This window comes from Spodoptera frugiperda, chromosome 25 (genome assembly GCF_023101765.2).
Source record: "Spodoptera frugiperda isolate SF20-4 chromosome 25, AGI-APGP_CSIRO_Sfru_2.0, whole genome shotgun sequence".
NCBI lineage: Eukaryota > Metazoa > Arthropoda > Insecta > Lepidoptera > Noctuidae > Spodoptera > Spodoptera frugiperda.
The window spans coordinates 15414904-15428773 of record NC_064236.1 but is presented as its reverse complement, the minus strand read 5'-3'; the positions used below and the strand labels follow the sequence as shown (position 1 = coordinate 15428773).

The 13870-nt window shown below is 35.1% G+C and overlaps 1 protein-coding gene across 1 annotated transcript in view; it reads right to left on the bottom strand.

The window, feature by feature from the left end:
- LOC118262555 (sushi, von Willebrand factor type A, EGF and pentraxin domain-containing protein 1) overlaps positions 1-13870 on the bottom strand; it is a 116152-nt gene that overhangs the window by 26059 nt on the left and 76223 nt on the right. The window contains exons 2-4 of the mRNA XM_050703949.1: positions 5825-6004; positions 5298-5507; positions 3759-3854 (exon numbers count right to left, since the gene is read on the bottom strand). Coding sequence (XP_050559906.1) covers positions 3759-3854; positions 5298-5507; positions 5825-6004 — 486 coding nt within the window. The remainder of the gene's footprint in view (positions 1-3758; positions 3855-5297; positions 5508-5824; positions 6005-13870) is intronic.

Below are 13870 nucleotides of genomic sequence, written 5' to 3'. Positions count from 1 at the left end.
ATGCCCTTAATATATGCGCTTCGAATATATGGTTTTTTGAATTTAGAATTATTATTGTATTGAATTTAGATAGTTATGAAATAATTGAATTGAACTTGTTTAGAAAGAAAATTCTATACGTGGAATATTTTATCATTGTGATGTGTGATATAGGTAGCAGTCATGTCAAAGGGTGAATGACCCCGATCAGTCTGAGACTAGACTAGGTGTCTGGGTATGGTGGTACTAAATAAACCTACCTATGTTGGTAGGGACAGAGTTACTTTACGAGAATACAGGGAAGTGCATATGTTTGAACGTACGCAGCTAGATATTTTAGGTTAAATGACTTTAGTGCCTTTTGATAACTGAATACTTAGGTTGTTTGAGTAACTCTCAATGAAATTCGATTTAAGGGTTATTGTTCTTTGCTAATTAGCCTGACAAATCATATATCATATTGATTTAAACATATTTTGAAGTATTATTAGTAATCTTACAAGATAGATATTACGTTGGACTAAGTTGAACATTTTGTTTGTAAGATTGGGTATCTATAATTGTGTTTTGCAACAAGTTCACCGTAATTCCAAACACAACTTTTAAAAAGTACAAGCACATTTATTCACAAATCTGCCTATCCCTCAGAGATCAGCATTTTATTCCGATCTTTGTTATATTTTCGGATCATCATAATTTTTCTAGGCCAATGTCCGAGTCCGAGCATAAAACAAGCAAATGGGAATAAGTCAATAATAATGGATGACTCACAAACTCATAGAGTGATGGAAAAATATTCATAGCATTATTCTCAGATCATAAAAAATCTCACCATGACCGAGTTTAAAACAAAATGAACTCTGGTTTTTGTAAACATTGAACTGCATTTTATTTATACACTGAAAAAATAAGGGCAATGGGGCAAGACTATGAAGTGTGAACCCTTTGCAAACAACGTTTGTTTTGAATTTTGTAACGTGTAAATAAAATAAATACGTTTTGTTAGTACTAGAGTGAGGCTTAAGGATTACGATAGCGTAATTGTGAAAACGGATTTATTTATGTGGGTACTTTTTATGTGTTGGTAATCACAATCAAGTCCGATAAGTATTTTTAAATATCTATCAGATTGACATTAGGTATTATCCGTCTGTTAAGTAATTGAATGAAACAAAACTAAGATCTTAATAATTAAACAAAAAACCCTCACTGCATTTTTTAAATATTGATAGTCTGAATGCTATTTTCTTTAGTGTAACTTGGGGGGAGGGCAAGCCTTGCTTTAGGGCTTGCTATAATCGGGGGTTTGTTATAACAATAATTAATATTTAATAATTTACTTATTCGCCTTAAAACATGGCATTGATATAGTTTTCCAAAAATATGGTTTTAGTGCAGCATGTTGTTGCTAATATTTCTATAGCATGCAAAAAAGGAAAATATCAAATTAATGTACGTAAGTATGTACGTACGTAAGTACCTACCAAACTTCTAATAATGATAAGTATAAATAAATACATACAAACAACACTGACCACTTTCTTCGTTAAGTTCTTAAAATATATGTATTTCACTTTTATTTTTCTCATCATCGATTCCATTTAAAAGGTTCTTACCAGCCAGTACATTTTGTTCGAAGAAACAAAGAACATACTCAATCGTATTTTAATGGAATGGTTGAGAAAATTTTCAACTTGAACGAGTAGAAAGAAAACTGCAGTAACATTAGCACATACATAAGTAGCTATCACTTTATTTCACAGCCGTATTCGACCTAGTTTCCACTCTATAAGTGTTTTAAAAAGTAAACTATAAATTGTATAAGTATCTTTTGAATGAAGACTATAAACTTTTTTTGTAGAATGAATCATAAAGATTGTTGTGAATAAGTGTTGTATTCTTAGGCCTAGTCTATTTTTTTTCTGTTACTGGGGTTAGGTACTGCGGTTCCGGATCGAAGAGCAGGAGTGGTTTTTCGTCGGTATTTAAGCGTTTGAGATTCCCTCTCGCCTCACTCTAGGCGACAGAAACATTTTACGATTATGTCTTACTGTCTATGATAACTTCTGCTATCAACACTAAACACTATACAGTAATCTCAGCTGTTTTTACCAACTTCACAAAAAGGAGGAGGTACTATGTTCGGCTGTTTGTATGTTTTTTTTTTTGTATGTTTGTTCATCGAATACTCCGTCAATTGTCGACGGATTTTTAAAATTCTTTTTTTATACATTTATTTATATTATTATTGCCCGCGACTTCGTCCGCGTGGATTAATGATATCTGGCAGAATTTAAGTTTTTTAATTAATACTTTCCAAGTGTATAGTAAGTGTGGGAGAGCCATGCTTTGGCACGAATGGGCCGGCTCGACCGGAGTGATACAACGGCCTCACAGAAAACCGACGCGTTGCGGTATGTTTCGTACTGTGAGTGAGAATACCGGAGGCCCAATTACCCCTCTTCCCAATTCCTCAACAATCTTTAAATTCCTAACCCCCAAAAGGCCGACAACGCATTTGTAAAGTGTGGTGTTGGTGTTTCAAGTGTCCATGAGCGGCGGCCATTGCTTACCATCATGGGATCCGTTTGAAGCGTCTGCCGGCTTATTTTGAACACCATCTAACGACAACGTAAGCATAATAATTCGGGAGGGTCATCAATCCGTGGAACATTTTAAAATCGCGATTCAGAAAAATGACGTATTTGCAGAACGCCGTCTATAGGTGAATAGATAAAACGTCCGCACAAAGCGTGTTAATTGTGCGAGCGGCATTTTGCTTCTTAGTAATTTTACATTATCTGTAACTGTATAACCTATTGACATACTGTAAATGGCAAATCTTATCTGTATGATGTCCTTGTGATACTGAAATAATTAATTTTGATAATAATTAATATTTTGTTGCTTAAATAATCAACCAAAGTACGAATGCCGAAAATAAAAGGCGTATAAAAGATAAAATATAAAAGATATAAATATGGTTTTGTAGAAATCATTAAGACAAACCAGATTGCGATACATTGTTTTTAATTTTAGTTTAGGCAGCGCATGCATTTTATTCTGTTTTATGAGCTATTTCTGTCCGACTTGCTAGACAAAACTTGTGATTGCTCTGTTAAATATAAATATATATATATATATATAAGTTATAAAAATAGCTTTCTATAAGTGAAAAAATTTAGGATTGGATCATTAGTTCTAGAGATTACCCCCTACATACAAACTTACAAACCTCTTTATAATATTAGTATAGAAGTATAGATAATTGTGTATACAGTGTACAGGTTATGTAACATCGAGTCGCTCACGAGCTCACGACACGTCCGAAGAGCTTGAAAACAAATAAAAAGTCATGTTACCTATTTATTTATTTATATTTATTTGCCTTTCCATTCACCTAGTTCCCGATAACTCAGGCTGATGGAAAATTCTATGTTAGCTTTAGTGATTGGCTTTAAAAACCATTAACACTCGATATCCGATCAGGATTTGCATTGAAGTTTGATTTGTTCTATTATGCCGGAAGTGTTGTATCACATCACAAATAGGGATAGGGGTAGATATAGTGAGATGGATACTCCATTTTTTTTATTGTTGTTTGTTTATTTGTTAGATGGAAACCATAGCGATGTTTGTTTTAATTATTATGATAACATGATAATTAATTTAGGATGTCTCACGAAAGTTACAATAAAATGTTTGTTTTAGTTAATTTTTTGGACTATACGTATTGTTTTGAACATTATGTAGTGTATAATATTGTACTTAGCACTTACCGATGGTACCAGGGAACCAGGCACACAGAGGGTTGCGCTGCAAGTCTGTGCTGCTGTTACCCACTCTGATCTCTAGATCTTGAAGCGGCTGATGACCTGATGAACATAAGATTAAGTTAAAATATAATTATTTAATAAAATATACATTTTATGTACAAAATATTATTTTAAACATTTATCATTCGCTTGACAACACGCGAGATGGGCTTAAACAATTCATATAAAAAGCATGAACAATCAAAGTAATGCCGAAAACATGTATGTATATTTTACGTCAATTTCCTCGGTATTATTGTGTCATAACGGCAACTTTCACGCAAATCATCTATTAATTACAAATAACTGCATCGTTGAGTAAGTTTTACAAAGCGTTTGGCTCCGTTACCTATGCCCGATGGGTAGACGCAGACGGGTCGATGACCGCTCACAATTATTTATTAATCTTAAATGTTATTACTTCTGTAGTCCCCTGTGGACATTGTGTGTACGGTCTCTGATTGTTTTACTTCAGGTGATGTTGATTGAAAGGAAACCGTTTAACTGGTATTTTGCCAAGCAACTCTTTTTTGAAATTGGATAAAATTCCCAGTAAAATATTATCCACTTCATATTATCCACACAATGTCTTTAATCTAACGTTACCTCTTAAAGTCTTTTTAATAACAAAATGGGATATGAGATTGTGAACAGCGCATTATCCAAGCAAGAAGGATGCGTGCATTGTGTACGACCTAATCTAATTTCTATTCTGTTGTCACAGACTACAGACTAGTTCGTCCTATTTCCCGGTTATTTTACTTCGGTAGACTCAACGGCATTACCGAGATGAGATTTAGCTTCGACTTTTCAAGCTTGCTCTCTCAGCGTAGTGTTTCCTGACAGCCGGGCGTCATGCTTCTTTTTCGAAAATAGAGTGAAAATTGTGCACCGAATTTCGTTCGTGTTTACGTACTGTAAATAGGACAGAGGCCAGTACTTTGGAATACGTTTAAGTGAATTTAAACTCAATGATTGTAATATCCCCATTTCAAATATGTGCACCTGGTTTGTCTTTTATCATAGTTTTACCAAATGCTATAAGGGCCAGTTTTGTAAAGCGGTTTCTAAACGGAGGCGAGTAGGAATGCAATATAAATATTGAGGTGTTGGCGATTTATACTTATTGGTCCCGTGTGGAGGGACACGATCAATATATTTGTATAAAACAGTTCTATCCAATACTTTAGTGACTGTTGCATTATTTACAGGTTAGTGGGTTAGGAGATCAGTGCTATATTGAGTTACATACGCACTACTCCTGCATGTGTATTTATTTACAACATTTCGACATTACTCGGTACCTATTAAGGAGATGTAAAGCTGTTTGTCGTGAATATTACGTATGCGTGAGTTTAGTATTATCACAGACAAGGCTCTATGCTACATCCTATCCGGTTTTTATTATTCTGAGCATCTAGTAAAGTTTCATTATTAATAAACTAATTCCTGCATATATTTTAATGGTTATAACTCCAGGAATGGTTATAAGGGTTTCCTTACCACAACATCCTCTCGTGGTGACTCTGACCACTTTGACGGCGTAATGCCTGAGCAGGTCCACCTGCCACCAGGGCGAGGCTTCTCTCTGTGTCTCCGTGCACCGCTTGCCATCATGCTCTGTGGTCTTTTCACCATCATTGCCGTTAGCTGCAGCGCCTCCCCGAACTGTCGTGGATTGGTTTGCTGGCTTTCTGAACGCCACGTTTGTGCCTGCAATAAAAGGTAATTTGAGTCTTCTGCTGTTGAGTATATGGTAAGATTTGAAATATAAGTGTTGACGTTTTATAAACTGTTCTTTAGATACTAATACAATTAAATTGTTTGAGTTATATTTTATCATCTGATGGCTTCATTCTTGAAACAATGGAGTCATTAACACAAAGACACATTATATATGATAATTAGTTTTATGTATAGACGATGATGTGCTGGGTTAAAGATCACGAAGATATAAGAAACCTCTTCAAATGCATGTAACATCTACAACGTATTTTCTTGTGACCTTAAAGAAGAGAAACGGTTCTTACCACAGAATGGAACGTCTGCAGTCCAGTCGCCCCTGAGCGTGCATTCCCTCTGATGAGCCCCGAACAGCTCGTAACCCTCATCGCATTCATAGGTCGCGATGGTACCAGGCACTATGTCTCCTGGAGGTATGAATACTCTGGCGTTTGGGGGAACAGCTGGGTGTCCACATCGCCGATCACCTGGAAAGAACAAATAGTTTAGTATAACTCTTTAGTTCATAGGTTAGGATACAATACGTAGGTGGACGTTGAAGGTATTTTCATTTTGCATTTTCTAATGAGGCGTTTTTTTTTCTGCAGGCAATTATTTTATCCTGTATTGTATAATCCAAAACTAATATAGTGCATCACAGGAAGGTACAGAAATACAATTTGCGTATGGCAAAAATTGGGAGCTTGCACTTTTGTTTGTAATATCCGCGACAAGGTAGGCACCGGTCGTATATATTTTTTTATGCATACATATACATATATTTAGGTAAAACAAAATTGTAATTATTTTAATACGAAACATTATTTCACTATAAAACACACAGTTCCTACATTTACAGACGAAATGAATATTAAAATGAAGTTATAATTAAAATTTGTTACTCTATAGGAAACCAGTTATTTTATACTGAATGAATGTAAAATTAAAATTAAGCTACAAAATTAATTTCCAAAATGCAGTGTTATGCATGGCTTCATAAGTACTTATGGATTGGTTTGCATTGGACAAGGCACCGCATATAGTTTTCCTCGAAAAGTATATTTATTTAAAAGGCACAAAGTAGATATTCCATTAATTTTGTAGTTGGTACCAGTAATAAAATTACCAACTTCGTTTTTCATTTTAATAAATATTATTTAAAATGCGAACGTTCGGACGGATGTTTTTTATCCAATCATGTCAGGACAGGGTGGACACACCGGGATGAAAATTTTCAGAGAAGCAGATTATAGCCTGAAAGCTTTTATCAGCTTTTCGTGTATATAGCACAGATTCACTATTTTAAGCTAGTCACAGTAGTAAAATGTAAAGAGGTGATTTTTTTTTAATATCGAAAATAATTATTTTCCATTTCGATAGTTAATCCGTATTTTCGATTATAATCGAATTATAATCGAAAATTATAATCGAAAATACGGATTAACTATCTAATAACATGAACTAGTTTCTATGACTTAATCCTTAATGGTTGATACAAAACAGTGTCATAACATTAACTTAACGTTTCTGGCTGATGCCACACATAACACCTAATTAATTACTCCACAGTACAAAACAAAAAGACTAATTTATCAAGATGATACTTCTTTAAGGTTACTTACCATACAAGGGTCATGTAACGACCTATCGGAAGGCTACTACCACAGTTCCGTTACTAACACGAGGCCAGACAAGCGTAATAAGCATTACATTTCATACAATTTTTATACAACAATACATTTTAAATTCTATACCGCAAACCTAAAGTCTAGATTGTAACACAGCTGACGGAACTAGCGAATATCTTACAAAATAGTCTAATGCCTTGCAAAAAGAAACGCGGAAGCAACAATCACGTACTCCATAGATTTTTAGAATTCAGACTTGCTGTATTGTATCGCAACACGTGTGGTGCATCACTGGTAATGTTCCAAGTAATCGGAACAAATGGCCTGTTAGAGCGGCAATGTAACGTGATGTTACCGTAACGTCGTCACGGATGCGAATGTTAGGTAATAAGTACGGTCCGAATGCAATATGGATAGGCTGTACTAGAGAAAAACTGATAGCTATGTAATCAGTTGATCCTGATAAGGAAGTTGGAAGAACTAATTGACAACGGGCAATGTTACTCGTAAATACGGTCTGGTAGGTATCTACATATAGCACTTTGTTGAAGAAGCGTGTAAGCGTTAACTACAGTTATAAATAAATGCGAAAATAATTGTTATACTTTGAGGACATAACGGTAGTCTTTGTTTTATTTCCTAAGCTAGAATTTCGATATCGAAACAAAACTGTACTAATCCATGTCTATTTCTTTATGGGACAAGGAGCATATCAGCAGACTGCTGAGCTGCTACACACCCGCGAAACCAGAGGAGTAATAATTTCGTTACCAGAACTCTACTAATGGCTGAAATGTTTATAATAATTTGTCCTCAGACACGGATAAAAGTACTTTCATTTATTACGCTTGATGCTTATAATATTTCCAATACTGTAATGTAATTCGTGTCAAATAAGAATTATTTGTTGAATTACATAAGAATGAAAGGCTTCTCAATGGACTGAATCGAATCAATCAATACGATCATACTCTACTTCAGACTTTTTTAAACATTGAACTTAAAACTCTTTTAAATGTATCTGGTTTACTGTATTTTTTTGATGAAGAACTTCGACTCCTAGTTCAAAAATATCATACTAAATGTTATCTCATTATTCACCAGTAATGATTTCAGGCCTGATATAGCAATAAACCATAAGATAAAACAGCGTGTTAAAAATTAAATATAAACGTGTAAATTGTCACGTTTTATTTAGCGTAAATGTGAAAAATATTTTTTTGACAAATTGTATAAAATATTTTAAGGTCTTTACTGGAACCGCTCAGTCGCTAAATTCCTTAAGTATTTATTAATGTAAGTAAACGAACTATGAACTAACATATATTAATTATTTACATTATTATATTAATTTCTAAGTTTACTCAAATCTACAATAAACTTAAAATTCATTAATTTGTTTTTAACATAATATTGCAAATCTTATCTCTCTTAAAAATCTTTTAATGTAAATCTGAAATTATAGTTTTACTAATAAAGCTCTGATCCGATGCAACCCAAAATTGATTTAGCCTCTATACTGAAATACGGCAATAAAATACTAAATACCTTATTGAAAGGCCTGTAAAATCCATTTTACTGTACACACAAAGTGTAGTGTCGCAAATAAATTGTACATAGGACCGAAAATCAGGTTACGATGTGCGGCACCAATCAAGCGCTGGCTGCCTCTTTCATTACACCACAGCGGTGCCGCTCAAACGCGCGATCCACACAATTATACCTACAGCACCTCACACAAATCTGTTGAACTTTTTTAACACGTTGCGTACTGTTTTGCATTAAAATAAACATTGATTGACCTGCTGGTGCAGTACAGTGTAATCTATAATTGTCCAAGTATACTTAAATAAATACTTATATAGAATTAAATATAATAATTCTAATTAAATACTTATATAATAATTGTAATAATTCTAAATAAATACTTATATAGAATTATATAGAATATATATTATATAGAATAAATAGTAGATAATAATAACTTTGTATAACAATGCGGCGCAACACCCACAGTCAAACCGCATAACCGGTTTTGTGGGAAATTGTCATAAATATAATGCTGTATTTCTTTTATATAAATAAATAAATAAAATAAAGTCAACGTTGCACTGGAACAGCTCTTAAAGTCAAATCAATGCAACACTTGAAATACTTCATTAAGCCACATCCAATCACCTCTCCATTTCAGGACTTTCTAGATCCATAATTGGAATCCCTTTTGTTAGTTTGTAGGATTGGCATTTGGAAAATTGAAATCCATATTATGCGAAGGTTTCGAAACACGTGCCCGATTGGAGTTATAAACGCCTCGCCTGACTTGCATTTAATTGATTCTCAGGTTTCTCAGTCAAAATATCTGCATTGAAATTGAGGATGTTTTTAGCGAATGGTATTTTGTAATAGATACGAGTACTTAGACTTGTGTATTTTGTAAGTACATGCTGTACATGTTTCTTTTATTTGTTGAATGACCTCGTTTATGAAGAGTAGTGAAGCGTGAGATTCAAGATAAAGATACATGGATCGTGCTTTTGTGGAGTACACGGTGCCGTAGTGGTCGCTAGTGGGATTACTCAATTCGATTCATGGGTCATGTTTCATATTTGTACTATTTACTCCTAATAATATAAAATCTGTTTGAATTGAATTTGTTTTCTTTAGAAGAATGGTGTTCAGATATGTTTTAATATAGATATACTGCCAGAAACCTCATCTTGCAAGATGGGGTTTCTATTTGTATTCTATTTGAGGTTTCTATTTTATTCTACCTGAGAATTTCGGAAATGGTTAAAATTAAATAAGCTATTTCAAGCCATTACCTAGTACCTAGTAGTCAGGTTTCTTATTTTGAAAAGTGCTCTTAACTTAATAGTCATCACAAATTATTAGTTGATAACTATGTGTGTTTTCGCTAATGAATAACAACGCTCTCGATTCTGAAATACAAATATATACGGTTCATCAGAGCTTGCGGTGGTGTGGACAGCAGGACATTCAATATTCTAATACCAATAGCACGCTGTGTACTCACTCAGCAATCAAAATGTATGTACATAAGTGCCTTTGTGCCACCACCTGAGGTTCTATTGAAACTCTAGTACCTTATTCCAATATATTGAATTTCTATGTTAGTTTAAAAGTAATCAAGAACTAGCCGTATAAAGGGTGTCTCACAGTGATGCTATAATAGATCCTGTTGATGTTTTATCTTTAACGAAAACTAAATATTTGTGTAATGAGGAGGTGCGCAAGATAGAGTTTGAGCTTAAAGAGTCTTCGTTCATGGACCGTCAGCTTAGTTCACTGATATAAACTGCAGGCATTTTGTGTTTTTCTGATGTTTTCTGGATTTTTCGGTCTAGTTTAGTTTCTCCCTTCTGATAAGTATAACTGGGTTCAAACCACGTCAAATCTCGTAATTATAAAAATCAACAGTAACTATTATTCATTATTACTTATTAAGTGATATAGTTTTGGATGTTAATTTTAAACAGTAATTGCATTTCAATTTGTTTACTTCTGATCTGATATTGGCCATTCAATATTAAACCTTAGGAAGGTTTAATATTGAATGTTGTTGTCTGCCATCCGAAATTGCACACGTGTTTATCAGCAAATCATTTCGAATGCGGGAGTATTTTCGAACCAACCGATCGATGACCTATTGTTGCAATTAAGCTAGATTCAGTACAGTTGTGAAAATAAGCTATGTATTTACGTAAAACCTTTTGCACATTTTCAGTTTCAAGAGTTTTGACTGACCGACCTTTTTGCAGAGACTAGATATCTAATAAATATAAATACAGGTTTTATTACGTAGACGAACTGAGTAGGAAGTTCAAATCATAATGAAATTAATTTTCAATACTAAAATAAACTGCTCATTATTGTATACCAATAAGTTGACCTGATTTCCAAACATGTATGGCTTAAGAAAGTGCGTTTCCAAATTTTTTTGACAACGAACCAAACAACTCTTGTCAGCATCTGTCAGTGGTAAGACCACGCGCACTTTCCATTACCGTGCTTCTCCTTAGATCATATAGGTCATTCGTGCCTTACGCTTTGGTGCTTATAGCAGAACTAATTGGATCATCGATTAATTGCATTCGCGCCACTCACTGCTCTATTCGTGGTTTGGATGGATCACCATAATGCATATTCTGATGTTTGTTTCGAATCGGAAGATGTTGGTAAGATATTTACATTGAAAAAATCAGGTAAGTAGTAATTACATAATTTTATTACCGTAATAGTTCATTGTAAGTTTGAGTAAAACTTTCTATGTCAAATAGTATAACATACAATGGTATAACTGACTACAACTTATTTCAATAGCTCATAGAGTACATATCATTATACGAAGCTACTACTACTTAATAGAATCTTAATAAGTACGTTTAATAATTGAAGAAACAACAAACCCTTTTGTAATACTTAATTACACTTGATTACAAGACAAACGCCCATAATAACACAATTATCACATCACATCACTTATCTAACAATAAGTTGAGGATCCACAAAGATGGCGGCCTGCGTGTGCGCAGCAATCATTTAGAAACGCGGGTAACGACAGCTATACACGACCGTTCTAGGAAATATACTTTTATACTATTCTAACGGCCATGAGGCAATTTAAAACATAAATTCTAATGGGCTTTATGTAATTGTAAAAGCAGTTTCATCTGAATCGGACACAGGAAGAGCTGGTCGTTTGAATTTTGTACTTAATTTTAAATTGTGAAAGTCTATAATTGCATGTAAATGTGATATCACGTTTACGTATTACAGGACTGTTATGGAACTAACTTAATAGAAATGAATGAGTCGGTGCATCATTTTCACGAATACGTACTTTACAAATGAGAAAATTTTAGAGTTTTTGGGAAAAACTGCATATTTGTAAACAATGTTTGCAGTTGGCAAATTGAGTTTTCAGTATATTCGTAGTTTCAATTAAAAACTTTCGGTCTGTGTATGGAAATGTGAGCTTTGACACCGAGTCCAGTTTCAATTGTGCACGGGGACGTCAAACGAAAAATAGTTGTAAAGCTAGTTAATAGTTGGTCCAGCATTTCGTCACGATGTTTGTGTGTTCAAAGCACCTTCCTATGTAATAAAATGTATTTCAAATAGTGTAAATGGCAGTCGTGTTTATTCTACTCTGATAATAATACCATGCGAAATATAAACCAGAAAAGTAAGAGCCTGTTCCAAATATGATGAATTTTCGTTTGACCTTATTGATAACATACATAATATTGATTAATGCGTTACCCACTAAAAATACGCCAATTTATAGTAGCAATAGTTTTATTTATTTATTTATTTATTTATTTATCACATGTTTCCTTTGCCATTACAGATATACTAAATCTAATGCGACAAAGTAACTTATTATAAACTTTCCCTAACTATAACTTACATGCTACATAGTACGTGGTCCTTGTGAACTCACTCAGTGTACAGGTGAATATATCTATGGTATCTGCCACTGTGTTGAGAGTGCGCAGCGCACGAGTGAGCGGTGCGCGCCCCAGCAGGTTCGTGCGCCCACGCGGCACCACCAGCAGCCGCGGCCTGTGCCGCCGCTCCACATACTTGTCCGGTATACAGAATCCTATCTCGGATAGTATACCTGAGTTTTGTATACTACCTCTTAAAACTTTAAAAACATACGTCACCAATGCTACTTCACGTCTAACTTCTAATTTATAGTAGCCCACCATTCCGAGACAGAACAAGGTAGGATACAGTAAGGGGTATCCCGGGTATCTTCCATATAATTTTAAATACATAAATCGGATGTACTTGTTCTGTATCCGTTCTAGCATGGTCTTGTATTTTAATTCACTCGGGCTCCAGACGGCCGCATTATATTCGAGATGACTCCTCACAAGAGCCTCGTACAAAGCCCTCAATGCACGGATGTTCGTGAAGTCATTTGCCAGACGCAGCAAGAATCCCAGATTCCTGTATGCCTTTTTACAGACTCGTACCACGTGTTTACGAAACTGTAGATCACTGGTGAAAGTAATGCCTAAATCCTTTACCTCCGTGACACGCTGCAGCGGCTCTCCGTCCATGATGTACTGGTAGTGGTGTGGGCTTCGTGTGCGTGTGAATGAAAGCACTGAGCACTTTGACACATTGAAGTATAGCTTATTGGAGTGACTCCATTCAGCGACCCTCTCCAAGTCGTGCTGCAGCCTGTCACAATCCTCAGTGTCTTTTATAACTGTAGATAACTTAAGGTCGTCAGCAAATAGCAAGCATTTGGAGCTAACTACCTCTGATATATCATTTACCACAATAATGAATAGCAAGGGTCCTAAATTTGTACCTTGACTGACTCCCGATCTGGTGCAGTATGGATCCGAGAAGTATCCGCCACAGTCCACATACTGACGCCTATCTCGAAGATAACTGGCGAAGAACTTTACTGTGTGAAGTGTGCAACCCATACCTGCCAGCTTCGATAATAGTACGTCATGGTCGACCGTGTCGAACGCCTTCTTAAAGTCAAGATAGGCCACATCCACCTGATGACCAGCGTCTACAGCTGGTACCAACTGTGTCATCAGTTGAACCAAGTTCCCCGCTGCACCGCGTCCAGGGCGGAAGCCGTGCTGCGTATCAGACAAATAAGGACCCAACTGTGTGTAAAGGCAATTGTGAACAGCCATCTCGAATACTTTAGCTGGCGCGCTCAGTACCGCG